At 34.2% G+C, this 20131-nt stretch overlaps 1 protein-coding gene across 1 annotated transcript in view; it reads right to left on the reverse strand.

The window, feature by feature from the left end:
* The window catches only part of SMC2 (structural maintenance of chromosomes 2), a 50809-nt gene that overhangs the window by 9156 nt on the left and 21522 nt on the right, over window positions 1-20131 (reverse strand). The window contains exons 9-18 of the mRNA XM_023753227.1: window positions 19737-19854; window positions 18999-19137; window positions 18393-18512; window positions 15817-16021; window positions 13841-13976; window positions 11280-11404; window positions 10286-10479; window positions 9103-9246; window positions 5782-5976; window positions 3185-3385 (exon numbers count right to left, since the gene is read on the reverse strand). Coding sequence (XP_023608995.1) covers window positions 3185-3385; window positions 5782-5976; window positions 9103-9246; window positions 10286-10479; window positions 11280-11404; window positions 13841-13976; window positions 15817-16021; window positions 18393-18512; window positions 18999-19137; window positions 19737-19854 — 1577 coding nt within the window. The remainder of the gene's footprint in view (window positions 1-3184; window positions 3386-5781; window positions 5977-9102; window positions 9247-10285; window positions 10480-11279; window positions 11405-13840; window positions 13977-15816; window positions 16022-18392; window positions 18513-18998; window positions 19138-19736; window positions 19855-20131) is intronic.

Consider the following 20131-nt stretch of genomic DNA (forward strand, 5'->3'; position numbering starts at 1 on the left):
ATAGTGTATTAAGTTATATTTACTTTCCAATAGTTACATTTACTTTCCTTATAATTGGTTTAAATTATATCACCTATATGTAAAATTTAGTTATTATAGATGAGAATTTGTAGGACAAGCACCTAAAATATTTTGACTCCACTAATATTCCCTTTCTAATATTCTAGAAGCCAAGACACAAAGAAAACTATGTCATATGTAAACTCAAAAGTAGTCCTGCATGCTTTCTTTTTAAGGTTAATCTCAGCAGTGACACAAAATTTCACTTCTTCACCATGATATACAAATGCTACATCATCTGGCCTTTTATTTATCTCTCTTTTTGACATCACACTCTTCCCCAGGCAGGCTGCAGTCATATGGTCTTTCTTCAGGTCCTTGAACATACACCAGGTGTACTGGTTAATAATGCGGACTTTGTAATAACAGAAAACACAAAAATTTCAAGAGAAACATCAAAAGTGCTTTACTCAAAGTAATGTCCATCGCTAGCTCCATATTTCCCCCATCTTTCAGGTAATTTGTAGATACTGTCCCAATAGAACTTTTCTTGTTTTGAGGCAAACCATTCAGAGACCCATTTTTCCACTTCTTCGTATGTTTTGAAGTGCTGCTCAGAAAGTGCATGTGCCATCAATTGGAACAAGTGGTAATCTGAAGGAGCAAGGTCTAGTGAATACAGCGGGTGGGTTAATACTTCCCAGGCAAGATTTTTTAACATGTCTTTAACTGGTTTTGAAGTGTGTGATGGTGCGTAATCATGAAGCAAAATTACTTTGCTGTGTCTTCTGGCCCATTCTGGTCATTTTACAATCAAAGCATGGTTCAAACTGATTATTTGTTGTTGGTAGCGAGCGATCAGTATTAACAGTTTCACCTCATAATACACCACACCTTCCTGATCCCACCAACCACAGAGCATTGTCTTCTTTCCGAAGCGATTTGGCCTTGCAGTCGATGTTGATGGTTGACCTGGATCAACCCATGATTTTGTGCATTTGGGATTCCACTTTTCATTGCCAGTCACAATTCGATGCAAAAAAGACTTTCTTTTGTGCCGTTGAAGCAACATTATACTGATGACTTTTCGGTTTCTATTTGTCTTTCGTTCAGTTGATGTGGCACCCATTTTCCTTCCTTTAAAATCTTTCCCATTGCTTGTAAATGATCAGAAATTGTTTGCTGAGCAACACTTAATCTTTCTGCAAGTTGCTTTTGAGTTTGGCACCCATCTTCATCCAATAATGCTTGTAATTGTTGGTCTTCAAACTTTTTCGGTTGACCTGGACATTCTTTGTCTTTCACATCAAAATCATCACTTTTAAAGCATTTAAACTAGCGTTCACAAGTATCTTGAGATGGAGCATGTTCACCATAAGCTTCCTGAAGTATTCAATAACTTTCAGCAGCACTTTTCTTCAAAATAAAGTAATGAATTAAAACTTCCCACAAATGCTTTTTTTTGGCATGAAATTCAACATTTTTAAATGTAAAAATATCTGATGTCAACACCTTCAGAAAATTTGACATAGAAGTTTTAAAGCTTGCTGTCAATATGACAAAATAGCATACATATCAAATCACATATACACTGAATGGCCAGATTATTATGACCACCCCATCAGTACAATGAAGTGAATTAGTTATGCAAATAATAAAAATAATAAAACCTTGGGAGTATTTGCTTAGAAAGTTTTCAATATTCAGTATTTTTGGAAGTGTCAATGAAGTACTGATGGGGTGGTCATAATAATCTGGCCACTCAGTGTATATCAACATATGTGTAACTCCATCTAGTGAAAAAAACCCGCATTATTAACCGGTATACCTGGTAAACTCACTGTAGCCTGATCTCTCTTCCTGAACATTCTTCCTCTACATCTGACCTAATTGGTGTCTCAAGTTTCAGCTCAACATCACATCGTCAGTGGCCTTTCCTGGTTAATGGATAAATTTTCTGAAAAAAAATTTGAGGTAGCCTGGCTGCAAAGGGATAATTATACCAAGGCCCTTAAAAGCTCCAGCCAGTCCTGCTAGCATCCTGGATGCTCCTCTTCTTTATGGCCAAACTCCTCAAACCTCTTTCCATGTTTTTATCTTATTCCTTGCATAATTCCATGTAGTAGTTTCGTATGCAGACAGACACAAAATACACCAACAAAAGGCCATCTGTTGACCAATAATAGAGCTTTCCTCTCTGGTAAGGAGATGGAAGTTGATGAATTCTTTTAAAAAATATTAGATCCAGTAATCATTATCTAATAAAAGCGAACATGTTTCATGATGTTCCGCAGCACAAATTCAGGCTAACAATTTACTTCCCCAGTACATTGCAAAGCTTTAATGGAGAAATGAAAACCAGCAGGAACATTTTATAGAAATCACAACATGCACATTATTAGCCTGTTTGTATGTCAACAGTTTTGTGGAGTTGTTAAACTCATTAGAGCAAAATTTCTAAAAAGTAATTGAGCTCATCCTAAGTATTATCAGTTTTACAGAGCTCTCATTAACTCCATCATACAAATTCAAATGAAATTTTGTAGAATTAAAGAAGGTATAGGGCATAATATAAAATTACTCTGACTGCTAGTCAAGAATAGGGCTTGCTTTCCCCTCTGGATTTTCCTAGTGACATGGCTGACTATAAATGTTTTGTCAGAGTAGGGGAGATGGATAACATTATTGAGCAACTGAGAGCATTAAATAGAAAATGCTGCTGGAATTACAGATTAGGAAAACACTGGTTACATATATAACAGTTTTAATCTCTATTTATATAATGTTTCCAGTATACACTGGAGATTGGTAAGGAGGCAATATACCTTATTTTTCTTAGCCTCTCAAGGTAAGTGAAACAAATGATAATAGCAATGTGAAGCGTTAACATGATCTGAAAGTATTTTTATTTATACCAAGAATAAGAGTAGAACATATTTATGACAAAAGGGCAAAGCCAGCAGAAAAGTCATTCAAGGTACAACAGAACATATGAACAAAAGGTATTGCAAAAAGAATGAAATAAGAAAACAAAGAACTGAAAAGGGAAACAGGGGAAAAAGCAAGTACCAAAGACATAAAGCAAAAGTTTGACCCTAATAACCACCTCAGAGGTTATACAGAGCCATTGAGGCTACAATGCTATTCATGTTCTAACATTGCCAGTCATAAGAAAATGACTTACCCGCTCTTCCGCTTCTGTTAGTACATTCATAGCTCTCATGTTGACATTTCTTCCTAGTTTTTCCTTCATTTCTTGCAACTTCTGAAGTCTCTGACCAGCTTCTTTTGGGTTATTAGTTTTGAAATCATAGGCACTATTGGGTAGTCCAAAGAGGTGTTTCTCTGCATTAATCCAGTCATAATCTTTCAACATTTTGGATACCTAGTCACATAATGAGAAGGATCTATCACTGTTTATAAAGCTACATTTAAATATTTACTAATTTTAAGTCAAACACTTTGGAGGACAACACCACAATAACTCACTTGAAAAAATGAGGTTTACTGTTGACAGTGAACCAACCTATAGTAAGTACGAGTATTTTTACCTGGTAGCAAGGCCCAAGAAATTAGGAAGTTTCTTGTTTTTTAAAATATAATCTATTACTTAAGCATGATAATAAAGCCAACTCACAGAAATTTTTATAATGTGTATGTATGTAAAACATTTCCATTGGAATGAAATGTAAGTCAGATGAGGCTTTTTAGAGAGTTAGAAACATCGATGAGAGAGAAACATCGATCAGCTGCCTCCTGCACACTCCCTACTGGGGATGTGCCTGCAACCCAGGTACATGCCCTTGACCAGAATCGAACCTGGGACCTTTCAGTCCGCAGGCCGACGCTTAAGCATGATAATAAAGCCAACTCACAGAAATTTTTATAATGTGTATGTATGTAAAACATTTCCATTGGAATGAAATGTAAGTCAGATGAGGCTTTTTAGATTTTACCAAATTCAATCATTGCTTAAAAAAAAAAAAAGACAACAACCTGTGGCCCAACTGGTGTGGAATCAGTGGTTGAGTGTCGACACATGAACCAGGAGGTCACAATTCGATTCCCAGTCAGGGGGCATGTAGGAGGCAGCCAATCAATGATTCTCTCTCATCCTTAATGTTTCTATCTCTCTCCCTTTCTCTTTCTATCTGAAATCAATAAAAACATATTTAAAAAAAAACTGAAAATTAAAATTCTTATAACAATACTTAAGTTATAGATTTGGTAAAATTGTGGAAGCCTATTCCTGATTGATACCTAATAATTCTTCTCAAATTATATCCTAAGAAACTGTCCTAAACATTGATTCCATCCCCGTCACTCTCTTTTGACCAGGCACACACAAAAAAAAATCCTTCATATAACCAATGAAAAAATGTAGTGTTTAAGGTTAGTTTTGACTAATAGAATAATATTTATCAATTTGTTTCTTTATTAATTCCCTGGGTATGGTCTCATCTCTAGGCTTCCAAGTAAAAATGATCATTTCTAATCTGTCTTCCCTACTGATACGTAAACTCTATGAAGGCATTCTGTATACATGTTGCTCATCCTTTTATCTAGCATCTGATACTAGTTGGTAATAAATATTTGATAAACCATGTATTTCAAAGGATCATTGACTTTTTAGCAGTTCCACTTTCAGGTACCTTTCTTTACCGCCTTAACTGTAAATAAAATTCCCTACCAGTCACCAATACTAGCGTTTTTAATGACCAAAAAGGCTAATGGGAAGTCAATACTAATAAAATATTAGGATATTATGATGTGGCTATAAAAAACTATTTTTTAAAACCAAGTAATTAACCTAAATATGGCTCTTTCAGGGGGTGGAGAGACTGTTTTGTATACTGTGATCTTTTTGAAGTTAAATCTGTTGTACATTTATGATGCTAAAAAAAATTTAAAGGCACCAAACTGTTACATACTTGTAAGAAAACTTAATGGGTAAATTATTTAGACTAATGGATGCATCCCATTAACCAAGCAATTAATTTCTCCAAAAGCGTGTATTTTCCTTAAAATACTTAAAACTAAGTGACCAAAAACAAAACAAAAAAACCTAAGATAGCCCAGCCGGTGTTGCTCAGTGGTTGAGTGTCGACCTATGAACCAGGATGTCAGGGTTTGATTCCTGGTCAGGGCACATGCATGGGCTGTGGGTTTGATCCGCAGTAGGGGGTATGCAGGGTGCAGCCAACCAATGATTCTCTCTTACCGATGTTCCTGTCTCTCTATCCGATATCAATTAAAATACATTAAAAAAAAAAACAAAAAAACAAACCTAAATCCGAGATAATATAAAAAAGACAACTGTTTGGTAAAACGTCAGATGAGGATGCAAAAATTGATTCTGTTGATCCTTAGAAAGACACCCAGAAGCCAATTAAGTTCAGAAGTTGCCTGTATGTACATTTCTGTGAGTCTTTAAATCCAATGTGAAATAAGGTAAAGAATATGTATTATTACTACCGACACATTAGTAATAGTTCTATGAATACTGGGGAGGAAAAACCAGTCATTTGTATGGGAGACCATTAAATATGTGGTAAAAACACTTTGTAGATTGGTATGAATACCTGAATTAAATATAAGAACATTTGTGCCATTGGTAAAAATGCACACCACTGAGCAGTTAACGTAGTTTTAAAGCTTCAAAATTATGTTACATAGTAGTTCTGCCATTTATACTTAGTTCTTCATCCAGCAGTTTACTGGAATATCTCAATAACCCAGAAGCAAAAATATGATTAAGGGTAATAATGAATACAAACATACCTTTGCAGCAGCATCTTCAGCTTCCCGTTTATGTTTGCTGATGTTGTGGTCCAGTTCCTTAATTTTAAGCTGAGACTCATTGTTTTGTTCCTTATGCTTTGCCACTTCTGCATATTTAGCTTTAATTACATTGTCCTGGGCTGTTATCACTTCTTTTTGCTTGGTCATCTCTTCTTGAGCTTTATTTAATGATTCCTGAAACAAATAATTAGGAGATGATATATAGCAAGGATATAGGAGATATTTTTAGTTCACTAAAAGATCATCTAACAGCCTTCTGGGTAAGATAGCAATGTGACTACAGGCAGTAGTCACATACCCTCTATATATTATATCCCCATTAATATGACTAATGAAACTTGTACATAGAAAACTGGGATTTCCACTAGGAAAAAAAAGAGAGATGAGATGCAGTGATTATGCTGGAGGCAACAAAGTTTTTGCTGAATATAATGTAGTTAGGATTAATTGGGGCCAGGAGAGACTATTGGAATCTGACCAGTGAGATTTCTCGAAAAAGTGGCAATTCTGGGTAGTTAATAAGGTAATCTGACAAACTCCCAAATGACACTTATCAGAAGGAGCAAAAAACAAGGGTAGAAATAAGGTAGGCTGGGATCTGTTCATTTTCCCCTCTGTAGATGTAAGCCACATTACCTTTATCAGTAACAACAGAAGGTCACTGTTTGGTTCTAGAACAGGGGTCAAAACAGGGAAATGGAAGAAAGGAACTTTTTTGAAGAACTAGATCTGTGGCAAAAGGAAAACTTCCTGGTCTGACTTCTATCCCCCAACCTCAAAGTGGTCATTACACCTGGAATTTAGTCTACCACCAATGCTTCTCCCTAGATCTTAACTCACACAAATAGGACAACCTGCTCCCTAAAAGACTCAGGAAGAACAACCTGATTAAAAGTGAATGTAATAATTATTTAAGCATGCCCATAAGGAAACAAGGTAATTTTGAACAATAAAGAATATTTGACATTATGATTAGGTTACTGAATGTGCCCAAAATGCTCCTGCAGAAGGAAGATAAATCATGGCATTGATCTAAACCAGCGTGCCCACAGTATTTTTAAAACAAGCAATACCTGACTATTTAGTCAGGGGCACTGACCTTTTCCCCTTAGATTGTCAAATAAAAAAATGACAATAGCCAACACAACAATAGCCGTCTGTTGTATATCAATACAAATTTTACCCATTTTTTGGTCAGACCTGCAAAAAATATACATACTTTTTGGTGTGCCACAGAATTTTAGTAATTCATTTATTTGTGCCATGAGATGAAAAAGGTTGAAAATCGCTGATCTAAAAAGACCCAAAGACATTTTAGCCTTTTAAAAGGTTTAAAAAACAATAATAAAAAATACTCTGGTGATATTAACCAAAGGAAAACAGACAAGTTTATGTTGAATCTAACTAATGCTGTATCTGACAAAAACATGTTTATGAAGAAGACTGCCTAAACATTAAATCAGTCACACCTGCAGTGCAATCTTTAATCTTTTAAATAATCGTTTTTATAATGGTAGGGAAAAACAGGAAATCTGTCACTTAAGGTTGAGCAGAAACAAAATTTTAGTGTTATTTGTTTTAAGCTAATTAGTTTTAGGCAGTTTATTTTCTTAACTCCCTAGAATGTCCTTGACACCTCTTACCAGCAAAGGAAAACAATTTAGAATGTAAAGTCTGAAAGAACAACCTTTAAAAACTAAGTGACCCATTTTATAGTTTTCCATAAAGAGAAATGGATACCCTCTTTATAGAAAGAGGTACATGCTTTGACTTTATGTAGATGAAGGAAGGAGTGTCTAATTTTTAAAAATTCTACACCATGATATTCATGAAAGACAGAAAATATGGAAGAATGAGATTAAAAGATAAATCAAAGGAAACAATGTTTTAAAAACTAAAATTTCCTTTGGAGACATAATAGAAACTATAGAAAACTTAATCACAAACCACAAAGCTGAGAAGCATTTCTATCCCTTATAAACAACAACAAAAAACGAATTTAAACAGGAAAAGAATCAAGAGGAAAGACCTACTTTTCAAAATACAGGATAATACAATAATTAAAAGTTGTTTCAAGGGGAAGATGTAGAAGTAGAAGCAAGGCAAAAACATTCTTTTACCACAATGTAGGTAAATGAATGGAACTCCTGTTAAGCTGTGTACATTTTGTTAACATGAAAATCAATAACATACTATTTAAAAAACAGTATTGATAGCAACATGACAGAAAACTTCATTTCTTATATCACAAAAATGAAAGTACATACACTAAACAGCGTGGTTACTAGTTAATGCATAATTTAAAGTTACTAAGAGAATAAGTTAAAAGTTCTCATCACATGAAAAATATAACTGTGTGGTGACAGATGTTAACTAGACTTACTTTAATCATTTTGCAATATATACAAATATTAATCATTATATTCTACACCTGAAACTAATGTCAATTATAACTTATTAACATGAAACAACAGAATTCAAAGTCAAAATCACAAAAAGGGACAAGAGGGTATCCAATAATCAGGAGGGGCAATCTCTAATAATAAAGACATACCCTAAGAAGCCCCCTTGACTCCAAATCCACTGCCTGCTTCTGCTATCACGAAGTCTCCCTCGCCAGCTAGAATATTATGCCTCATCAGGAAAGGATGCTGTGGGGACAGTGTAGAAGGAAGGGGCTTTACTGTCTGGTGTGCTTTTCTCAAGGACAAGCTTCATGGCAGTGAGGGGGCTTCTCAGCATGTTCACAGGCTAGGCGCCTCCCCACAGTCAGTCTCCCCTGGCATCACAGAAAGCTATTTCTTAGCAAGTGCCGCCCACACAGCACTTTCCTACAGAGGGCTTTCCCTGGCTCTCCAAACCTCACCAGTGGGCCACAGTCAGGTCTTCTCCAACTACATCTGGTTCTCAGCCCTGCAGTGGAATGGGGCTCTTTCCAGATTTATTTCGTCCAAGGGGACACTGCTTCAGCCCTAGAGGTAATGGCTGTTCCCTTATCTGCTGTTCCTATTTTCAGAGTTCTCTAAACTCCTTAGTGATCCCACATCATTCCAAATTCCTATTACTGTTAATAATTTTCTTAATTTAAAAGTTGCCCGTTCAAATTACTGTGTAGTTTTTGTTATCTGAATAAACCTGGACTAAAATAATTAGTAACATTATTTCAGGACTCTTTCTGGATCAGTAGTTATTTTTGAGTGAAGAGATTGAGACCTCTAAAGTTAATTAAATGTCTTCTAGCCAATGTTATATAAGTAGATAAACATTTGCAATTTCTTCAATATGGTAAATAAACCTTACCTTACTTTTAGCCACCTCAGCTGCCATCACTTCAATCTGACCTTCATAGGATTTGATGGCTTCATTTACAGCTTCAAGCTGTTGTTCACAGGATGCATGCTCTCTCTTGAGCTCTTCCAGTTCCAGAGTGATAGCTTCAACTTCCTATAAGAAACACAGGGCATTAACTACTGAAAAGTAAATACTACATATCAACAAAATTAGTAAGACTCTCATGCAAGTAAGACCAACAGCTTAATTGCTTAACTACCTAAACAGTGATGGTGAACCTATGACACGCGAACTCATTTTTTTGGTTGATTTTTCTTTGTTTGATTTTTCTTTGTTAAATGGCATTTAAATATATAAAATAAATAACAAAAATATAAGTCTTTGTTTTACTATGGTTGCAAATATCAAAAAATTTCTATATGTGACACGGCACCAGAGTTAAGTTAGGGTTTTTCAAAATGCTGACACGCCGAGCTCAAAAGGTTCGCCATCACTGACCTAAAACATATCTAAACTGCTTCACCAGAAGAAGGGAGGGAAAATAAAATTTACTCTCCTATACTTAAATATTGCACATTTGTCATTTTTTTACCAGTTCAAGGAACTTTGCATGAATTATCTTCCTTTTACTCCTATAGGGGAAAACAATATCGAATCCTACATAACAGATACATTAAGTACAGGTAAAGCCTTTTCTAAACAATGTAAAAAAAAGTTTCTCTATTTTCTTCTTTCCTATTATAGCCTTTCTTATCATTAGAAAATAATTTGTGCAGCTATTTAATGACAAAAGCATGAGTTAAAAAAACAACTATGAAGAAAAGTGAAATTTTATGGAACAGTGATTCAGAACATAGACATTGGAGACAGAAAAAAATCTAGGTTTAATTCCCAGCTTTGGTCCTATCCAAAAGATATAATCAAATATCACCAACCTACAATCGAATGGCATTCCATAAATACAGCATGCTTTGTCCTACATCATTCTTTCACAGTATACATTCACATAAATGATCAACAAAATAAATACTGAATCTGGTATGATATAACAAGATGCATTTCCTAAAAAAGTACTCTTTGTTTTTAAATTCTGTGATGAATACTGAAAAATAAGGCCAACCACTGGTGCTCTACCACCTTCAGCTCTGTGTTGATGTTAAATGATTGGTTCTATTTCAACAAAGGTTATTACCTGTTGTTTTTCTTTCATTTTCTTGCTGGAAGCATCCGCTTTTGTTTTGGCACAATCAAGTTTTTTCTGAGCATCCTTCAGCTCTTTCTCTCTTTCAGCTTCTGCATTTTTCATTTTATTCTCTAATACTTCATATTTTTCTTCTGCTTTTCTTTGAATTTCTTTGGTGTTTTTTAAGGTCTCCTCACTTTCCTCTGTTTAATAAAGTAGGCAAATGTGGCTGAGGTACTTCAACTATTAACAGTTATAGATAATGGCTTACAAATTCAACTTTTAATAGAAAAAATGGTCTGGAAAGTTAGAGGCTAGAAGTTAAAAAACAAAACAAAACAAATTCCAACCTTATTCTAGAAATGGTATGTTGAAACACAGCTCCTGCATAAGAGCCATACTTGAACTATCTGAAGATCTATAATGAAATTATTTCCAATCATATGAAATTAACAATATAAACCTAACCTATAACTTATATTAAAAAGATGGTCTATGATCTTTTTAATATCTGTGTGCTTCCTAAAGCCAGAACAGAGAGAATAACTATGATATTTTTCCTTTATTATAATGGCCAGAAAGCTTAGAATTAATTCTATAAACAAGCTTACTTTGTGTTCTTCGCTCATTTATTTTGACTCAAGAGAAATACTGTGAAAACATGTCTAGGATAAGCATAGTAAAAATATTGTCTCTAAATTTAAGAATAAAGAATAAAGTAAGATAGAATGAGTATGTTACTCTCACAAATTACACACTGATAGAACCTGGAGAATTTTAAAAGTCTGAACAGGAATGGATTTGGAGAAATGAGGACTTTCATATGCCACTAGTGCAAATGTGTACTTCTACAAATGGGCAGAATTTGGCAATATAGTAATCATAACATGTAATAATTAAAATAAGTTTTAAAGATAATTCAAATAACTACATAATAAAGATAAGCTCTAAATACCTCAAGTCTGGTTATCACAAACACATTAAGTACAGTTCCTCATCTTACCAATGGTTTTTTTAAGAGCATCTAATTCTTCTTGTTGCTTGTGATAGGAACTTTGCTGGAGCTTGGTTTGTAATAAGTCTGCCTCCTCGGTTTTCATCTCCCACTGCTGTTTTAGTTTGCGATACCTTAGAAAAAGTGAAGTTTGTACCAAATGAACATATTTTTTCTGATGTTTGAGACATGAATCCAAACTACAGGCTTTTACCTAAAATAAACTCACATACTAAATATAAACAGTATAAAATACCACTGGTTACAAGAATAGTTTTGAGGCATCAATTAAATTCAAGGTTGATTTGGTCATTGGAGGTTAACAACTCGAAATGACCAAGACCAATAATTATTTACAGCAATACTTCTATTTTTAGAAAACAATAAAAATCATCTTTGAATGAAATTGGGCTCCCTTAAAAATAACCCTTCCTACTAATCCTTACGGAAAGGAAAAACTCCAGATTAATACTATACACTGGGTGGCGAGATTATTATGACCACCCCATCAGTACAATGAAGTGAATTAGTTATGCAAATAATAAAAATAAAACCTTGAGAGTATTTGCTTAAGAAGTTTTCAATATTCAGTATTTTTGGAAGTGTCAATGAAGTACTGATGGGGTGGTCATAATAATCTGGCCACTCAGTGCATATTTACACACAAATTTAATTTTTTTTAAAATTTGATTATCTAGTAATCTCCATTTTCAAATGTTAAAAAAAAATGATGTTCCCTACATTTTCTAACGAGACATAGTTTAAAAGTGCACAGCACAGAGTAAACATTTGCAATGCATTTTCCTTGCAAACCCTGGGATCTACCCCAGTTCTGGCTGTTTAGTTATTTCTTTAGAAAGTATGTAGCTAATTCAGCTACAGTTAAATTTCAAGTAATTAGAAAATCATGAAATTTGAGGAAAAAGTATAAAACAAATACTTGTATGTGTATCTAGCCTCAAACTGCTTGACATCAATTAAAAAAAAAAAAAAAGGCTATGTTCCTGATATGGTCTATGAAAGAATAGCTTCACTTGACCCTTCCATTCTCATATTTTTCAAAATCTACTTCCTTTCCTTAACCCCAGTGCTACAAATCTATAGGACAATTCTGCAAAATAAATGATCCAATACTGCTGAACAAAGTTAACAGTTCTAAGCCAAATGTGAGCACAAACTCACTGCCATGCCAGAGCTTCCACACAGAGCTAAGGAAAATCTTGTTGCATTTTTCTCACAGAAAAAGTTCGGTCACTTTATGGTTAATTTATGTTACTGAAGGTAAAATGCAGGCTAAACATGTATATGATGTTTGAAAGTGGGCATTCTGATATACTGTATCTTGGAATGACCATGTTGACTGATTATAACAATTTCTTCAATATACATAGTATCCTAAATATCTTGTTACCATTCTAAGCTTTGATAATTTTAAATGAATGCTACAAATTTCATTTCTAAGTTTATGTAGATTTTTAAAAAACCTTTATTCAGCATTGTGAATTCTAAATAAAATGTTAGAATCTCAGTTGCCAATTGCCAGCTTCAGAGGGACTGGAAAAAATTACACTTTCATATAATGTACTTTGTAAGTTGTAGTGTTTACACTACTGAAGCCTTTCAAAGCAAGTAAGGACTCTTCTCCAGGATAACCACACGTGGAGTTCACTCATATCATTCAACAGCCACCTTCTAAGCGAGGCTTTCCCTGAACACCAAATCTGTAATTTCAGCACCTGTTTGCCCTGGACAGCTCATTATCTCCTTTCCTGATGTCCTTTTTTCTCCTTAGAACTTAGCATTTCTCTAACATACTTTACCAATTTAACCTTCTTTAGTGTTTGTTTCCATATATATATGTACACACACACACACACGATGAAGGAAGAGATTTATCTGTTTGATTCATCACTATATTCCAGCTCCTATAAGGGTATTTGGCACATGGGAAGAGGCACTCAAAAGTGAGTAATGCTAAGTTACAAAGAGGTTACATTAAACACCATGATCCCAATTTTGAAAATATCATAACATGCATATACCTTGTACCATACATAAACAGAGTAATATTGAAAGGTTCACATACATACCTATAATCTACACCCACAGAAGAAACATGTAAGGACACTATAATTTTAGCAGTGACTTTCTGACATGAACTTACTTCTGTACGCAACCTAATAATTTTCAATAGCTATAGGTCAGCCATAATGCTGCTAAAGTCAGTGCAGACACCTGATCAATGCTACACTGTATCATTTCATTCAAATCAAGGACCAAGTATCTGCTATCAACCTCCAGGGTACATCTCAAAGGGAAAGGAGAATATTTGGGTAATTTTTCCTTCTATTTAATTAATTTCTTATAACAAAGACATTATTTTTATTAGAAAAACTGAATAACAAACAAGTTGTCAACTCACAATTCAACTAAAAAAAAACAAGAATAGTCTGAAAAAAAGTCAAAGTTGCATTTCTTTAAAAAAAGGTATATTTTCTTTCCTTTTCTACCATGCAAAATCTTTGACCAAAAAGAATATATATAAATATATGTAGCTTAATAGGTCTTACTTTTCAGCAGTGTTTTTAAGTCCTGCTAATTCCTCTTCTAGAGCCTGTAGTTCATTCTCCTTGATTCTCAGCTTATCTTGGACATCTTTGAGCTCCTGAAACTTGGTTAAAATTGAAGCCGCTTGGGATCGAGCACCTGATAGAAATTGAAATTGTACAATAAGTTATCACATATTTAGTAAATAAGTTTTCTAAGAGAATTATACTTGAAATGATTCCATATGCAATCCTTTACAATGAGTTTATGAAATTATAGAATTTACTTCATTTAAATCTTACAACATACATACTTGGTAAGTACTTCTAAGTAGATGTGGTGGATTATTTGTTCAAGCTAATCACTGTCCCTGCCTACTCCTCATAAAGATCGGGGTTAGGCATGTAATTTGATCTGGTCAACAAAATGGGAAATGTGCCTCTTCTGAAAGCGAGCCTTAAATGACAGCACCTAAATCACCACATTTTCCCCCTCGCCCATTTCTCCTTCAGCCTGGGTTCCAGAATGAGATTAGCATGGGACAGAGACAACTGACCTATAGTTATTGTAGCATAATCATGAAAAAAAAACACTTGTAAGCCACTGAGAGTTGGGGGCTGTTTGTTATACCATAACCTTGTCCGGGCTGATATAGCAGAGAGAATTGGTTTCACTTTATAAACAACTGTATTTGTCTGGCATTGACAGGCTGAGGTTATATTGGCAAGAAAACTCTGTAGGTTTGGTAAAATACAAAGGTCAATTAGCAATGCCATTATGAGCATTTTGTTAATATGATATGGGGTTACACATTTGCCATCCCTTAGGAAGGAATTTTAAGAACATACAAATCAATGAAATCTAGTTTCTTCTATTTTAGATATTTAAAAATATTTGGTCTGTCTTCCCATTGTAACTACTAGTCATCTTATTGTGTACCGGGGAATTTGATCATCGGATTCATTTTGTTGACTCTTGTCTTCTTGGCCTAGAAAGAAATTGTCATCTAATATATAAGAGGTGTTACCTCTTGGTTTGGTTAAAAGCACGAACTCTAATTATTAGAGTTCAAATTCTGAATTTTGCCACAGTGGTTAAGTTATTTAACCACTCTGTACCTTACTTTCTACAACTGTATATGAGAGATGATTGTGATATGCTTACCTCATAGTTGCTATAAGGATTAAAAGAGTTAATTATTTAAAGCCCTTAGAATATCGTTTTATAGCGTGATAGAGATGTTCTCTACCTGCATTTTCCAGTTACCCATTAATTAACCATTTATGGTTACTGAGCCCCGAGAATGTGACTTGTGCAAGTGAGGAAATTAATTTTAATTTTGATTATTTAAATGTAAAGAGCCACATGTGGCTAACAGTTCCTATTTTGGACAGCACAATCTTATAACACTGCCTAGTACACAGTATTATTCAGTGTTTGATATTATATGATCACTTGATACAGATCTGTAAACTCAATGTGATAAACATTAAAACAAGAAGCATATGGTCATTATCTAAGAATTCCTTTCTTAAAGCGTTAAAAAAAGTACCATCTCCAGGGCAAATTTAATTTTATTTTGACAGGAGCAGTGGCATATACACAAAGTAGAAGTTAACATGTTTGATGAAGGAGAAATGGGTGGTTAAGCTACAAATATACTGGGGGGGAAAAAAGACTTCATTTCCCAGTGACTAGAATATTCTGATAGGGCAAAAAGCAAAAGAAAATAAACAGTAATAGTTTTACTTGAGATAAATAAAAAAAGCTAGGATTGATGCTTAGATTAGAGCTCATTGAGGACTATGACATCATGTAATCTCTCAGTATTATTAAATACCTGTCATGTGGAAGGTATTCAAAAGAAAACCCAATATCTAGATTAGTAATAAAACTCTGGATTAAGTCATTCCAACCCTACTATTTTCTGTTAAAGATAATAAAAGCTCCCATCCTATTTACCACATAGAATTATGAGGACAAATGCTATAATACCTACCTCCACTCAGTGTCCCGTGAGGATCAAATACCTCACCTCCTCGAGTTACAGTTCTAGTCATTATCCTTTTATCAAAGGCTACTTTTTTTGCATTATCCATATTGTCACAAACAAAGGTTGTTCCAAAGACAAATTCCATTGCTTTCTGAAGTTCCGGTTTGTATTCAACCAGGGAAAGAGCCACATGAACATTGTTAGGGCCAACCTGTGGGAAAAAAACAGATGTGTACTTACTACTCCTTTCCTTTCAAAATCATTTTATAAAATAGTAAGAATTGCTACAATAGAAATTTAGGTAATACTTATCTAGCAAAATAATTCCTTTAGAACTTTCTAAAATGCTATGGAAATCTCAAGAGTTTTATTTAGGAAATTTTTTTTTCTTCAAATTTAAACCCTAAAAGACCTATTGAGAGTTTCCAGCAAGGAGGAGCCACTATGAAGTTTCTAAATCCACACTGGACTATTCGAACAGACTTTCTTAATTAAAGTATAGCAATGCTGGACCAACATTTTGACATAAAATGTTTTGTTTCAATTATTAGTAATATGGTTGTTCCACAGTGAATGCTTTTTCATTTAAATTAAATATGCTAGGGCAGCCACCGAAATAAAAACACAATAATTGAGTAAAAAAATTTTTTTAAATCCCTGTCCTTTATTTTGATACAACTGTGTCTTGTCAGACTTTATTTATAGTGTCCATCTCTGCCCGTCTTTTAGAACAACTAAGCATTCTTTATGAAGCTTAGCAGCAGCAGAAGTCAAAATAAAGGAGGCTCTATGTAACATATTCAGCATTGTATCTTGACGTAGCAGCTACATTAAACACATCTGGCTAAAGGATTTAGCTGTATTTTTACTGTTACTTGAAATCCCAATTTACTTCTGACACTGGGACTGGACCTAAGGTTGAAATAACTTTCAAAGCCTTCAAAGTAAAGGAAGTACTAACCCAAAATACCACCTTTCAATTACTATGCACTCATCTCCATCCCCTGACAGTGTATAGATCAACACAATTGTACTTTGAAGTAATTTTAACTGAAGACTTCTCAAAATTTCAGCAAATATACTGAATATACATTTAATATCTTAATTACAAATGCACTGCGAGGTTTGTCTTTTCAACTCCTGTACTTAAAATAACTACTCAATAAGCTGATTCTGCTGCTGAATGTTATACAGTCGTTAATAGCCTTTTAAATGAACTTCCTTATACACATCTGCTATTTTACTAGTAGTCATACCAGGGGTAGGAGTTAGCTACTACTTCTCAGCAGCTGACAGAATATCTCTGCCATGTGTTTTGTACGTCCACAGATTGAAAGGCAACTTAGAAGAACTATAACAGAGAAGCATCTCTGCAAGATCAACAGACACCTTCCATATACGGTTCTTGCTGTGGACAGTTTACATGTGCCTAGCATGAAAAAAACTGAAGAATTCTGGTATTAATAAACTGTAATTCCAATTATTCAGAAAACAGAAATTCAATACAATCAAGAGCCACTTAATGATGGGGATATGTTCTAAGAAATGCATTGTTTGGTGATTTCTTTATTGTGCAAACATCAGAGGCAGCAGTCGCCAACCGGTGGTCCGAGGACCACTGGTGGTCCGTGAGGTCCGAACAGTTGGCGACCACTGTCATAGAGTGTACTTAACACAAACCTAGATGGTAGAGCCTACTACACAACTAGCCTATTGATCTGTAGGGGAGGAAAAACAGTTTTCCCTTCACTTTTCTGGTTCTTGGCTGAGACATCCCTATGAAAAAAAAAAAGTTAACAGGAGAAAAACAAAAGTTTAATAACATATATACCTCCTGTTTACATGGAAGAGACCTGGAAAACTGACTCAAAATAGCTGAAGCCAGCGTTTTTACCATCTTACCTTAAATACCATCTTCAGTGCAAGGCAAAAGATGTTGGGGTGGGGAGAGTAAGTTACCAGAAAAAGCACAGTAAACAAAGGTAAGTTTGCTATGTAGATTTAATTCCTGTCTTCTACACTGATATGAATTTCTAGAGGTAAGATGTCACTCCCCTCTTCACCCTTACAAATGAAAATATCTTTTACAAAGGGTAACTTCTACTTTCTTAACAAGCCTAAAATATTTTTATACCAAATAGACTATTTAGGAGTAACAAATTGTTGCCCTACAGCTTCTAGGCTACAAACCTGTTCAGCATGTTACTGTATGAAATACTGTAGGCAACTGTAACACAAGGGTTAGGTACTTGTGTAATATGTGCTATGACATTACTAAGGCTAGGACTTCACTAATCCTTAAAAATTTTTGAGGTTCATTATAATCTTATAGGACCAAGGCCTTATGTAGGGTCCTTTCTTAATGGGGAGAGTACTGTTCTTACTATCACCTGATAGTTATGTAACTTGACTTAAGGGTTAAAGAGATTCTAATACTACAACTTTGAAACACCAACTATATTTTTTTATCTTAATTTTTAAATCATGGTAGCAAAAAATTTTTGCAGTTCTGCGTATGATTAAGTCCCCCAAAATTAATGTTCTCTAATTTTAAAAATAGAGATAAAACATGTAAGACTTACAAGATTCTGAGCGACCCTCAGGGTTTCTGGAGCAATACATGTGGCTGAAATTTTATTGAGTGGAATTATAGTGTATCGACGCTTCAATTCCCCCTTTTCTAGTAGCTTTTTTCCAGTAATCTAAAACACAGTGCATGTGAAATAAAAAATACATGTATATTATTAATAACAGAAAACATTTGAATGGAGAGTGCACATTTAGGAATCCATAATCAAATAAATGTTTAGTGCCTACTATCCTGAACAATTAAAAGTCTAAGGCTGATAGTATACATTCTGGATTCTTGAGTGAGCTTGAGACTTCCTCTGAAATACAGCTAAATCTTATATAATAAAGAGCTAATACGCTAATTAGACCGAACAGCATAATGACCCGAGGCTGCTGGGGCTGCGAGGGCCGAGCCCCTTGCACTATTTTTGTGCATCAGGCCTCTAATCAAATGTAATAATATAGTAAAAATGTCATTAACTGAAAAGTTTTAACTTGTAAAAATAAGCAACCTTGGAAGAAGCTTACAATATCAAAAAAGTACCCAAATCTTCTAGCAGCACATCATTATCAAGCTGAACAGCAATTACAAATTTCCTTTATTAAAATCAATTTACCTCTGTGTCTACTACAACATTGTAGAGTCGTTCCCCAGCCACCAATTCTAAAGCTGTGGTTGCAGAAGTATCTTTCACACTAATCAAAGAAGCTACAAGTCCCTTCACACAATTTCTATTCCAGTTCTTCTCTGGATCCCTAAAATGGAAAAGATGACAAAAGTCAATCTTAGATAAGAAAATAGAAAAAAATTATATATATAGTAATACTCAGGAGCTCTTTCCGACAACACATTAACTGACAGAAGAATCATATAGATTTAACGAAACAAAAACTTGAAAATGTCCCAGATGACTACCCAGCTATTGTTTTTAAATCAATCAAAAGCTCTTTTAGTACATATTGTTTCAATGTAACAAAAATAACTTTCACTTTCTAATCTTTGTAATACATAATTACCATAGCATTCTATGAAAAAAATCCCAGGAGGAAATCAAACTGTAAAATGTTAATGTAGATATTTATCATTAATGATAGAAAAACTTTAAAGAAACTTTGGATTGAGATTAAATTCCTCTCATTTTGGTTTAAAGATAGGTGGCATTAACAGCCATTAAATCTCACAAGAAAGAATTTCCCCTGCCCACACCTGAAACACTGCAATTAACGTAAAGCAGTTCACAATAATTTTCATACAAAAATCTTAATGTCCATGAAATTTTCAGACTGCCTTCCAACCAAAATAAAAAGAGATCTTGGTTATTACTATGTTAAAATTCAAGATTTAAATCTCATACCTGTAGGCAAATTGAAGATTGGGAAATCTGGCCAAGAGAGCTTCATATGTTTCTTTCAATCTACTGATATCACGTGACAGCTGCCTGCGCTTTTCCAGAAGGCTTTCCTCCTTGTTTTCTAAACAGTAAATCGTAAGTAAATTAAAACCAAGTCTTAAAATATTCTGTTTTAAGGAAAATATTTGTAACCTCTATTTCCAAAGCATTTCTAGAAGCAAAATACAAATTTCTGATAAGTATTAAAAAGCATGCTTAACATTCAAATTTCTATTGTGTTAAGTAGACATTTCTGACAAATAATATAATTTCTATTCCAAAAAATAACAAATGAATTGAATGCCTACTGAAGTAGAAATATACAAATGACATTTTTGAGTTTTCAAGTGTCAGGTCGA

The sequence above is a fragment of the Myotis lucifugus genome, unplaced genomic scaffold (genome assembly GCF_000147115.1).
Source record: "Myotis lucifugus unplaced genomic scaffold, Myoluc2.0 scaffold_43, whole genome shotgun sequence".
NCBI lineage: Eukaryota > Metazoa > Chordata > Mammalia > Chiroptera > Vespertilionidae > Myotis > Myotis lucifugus.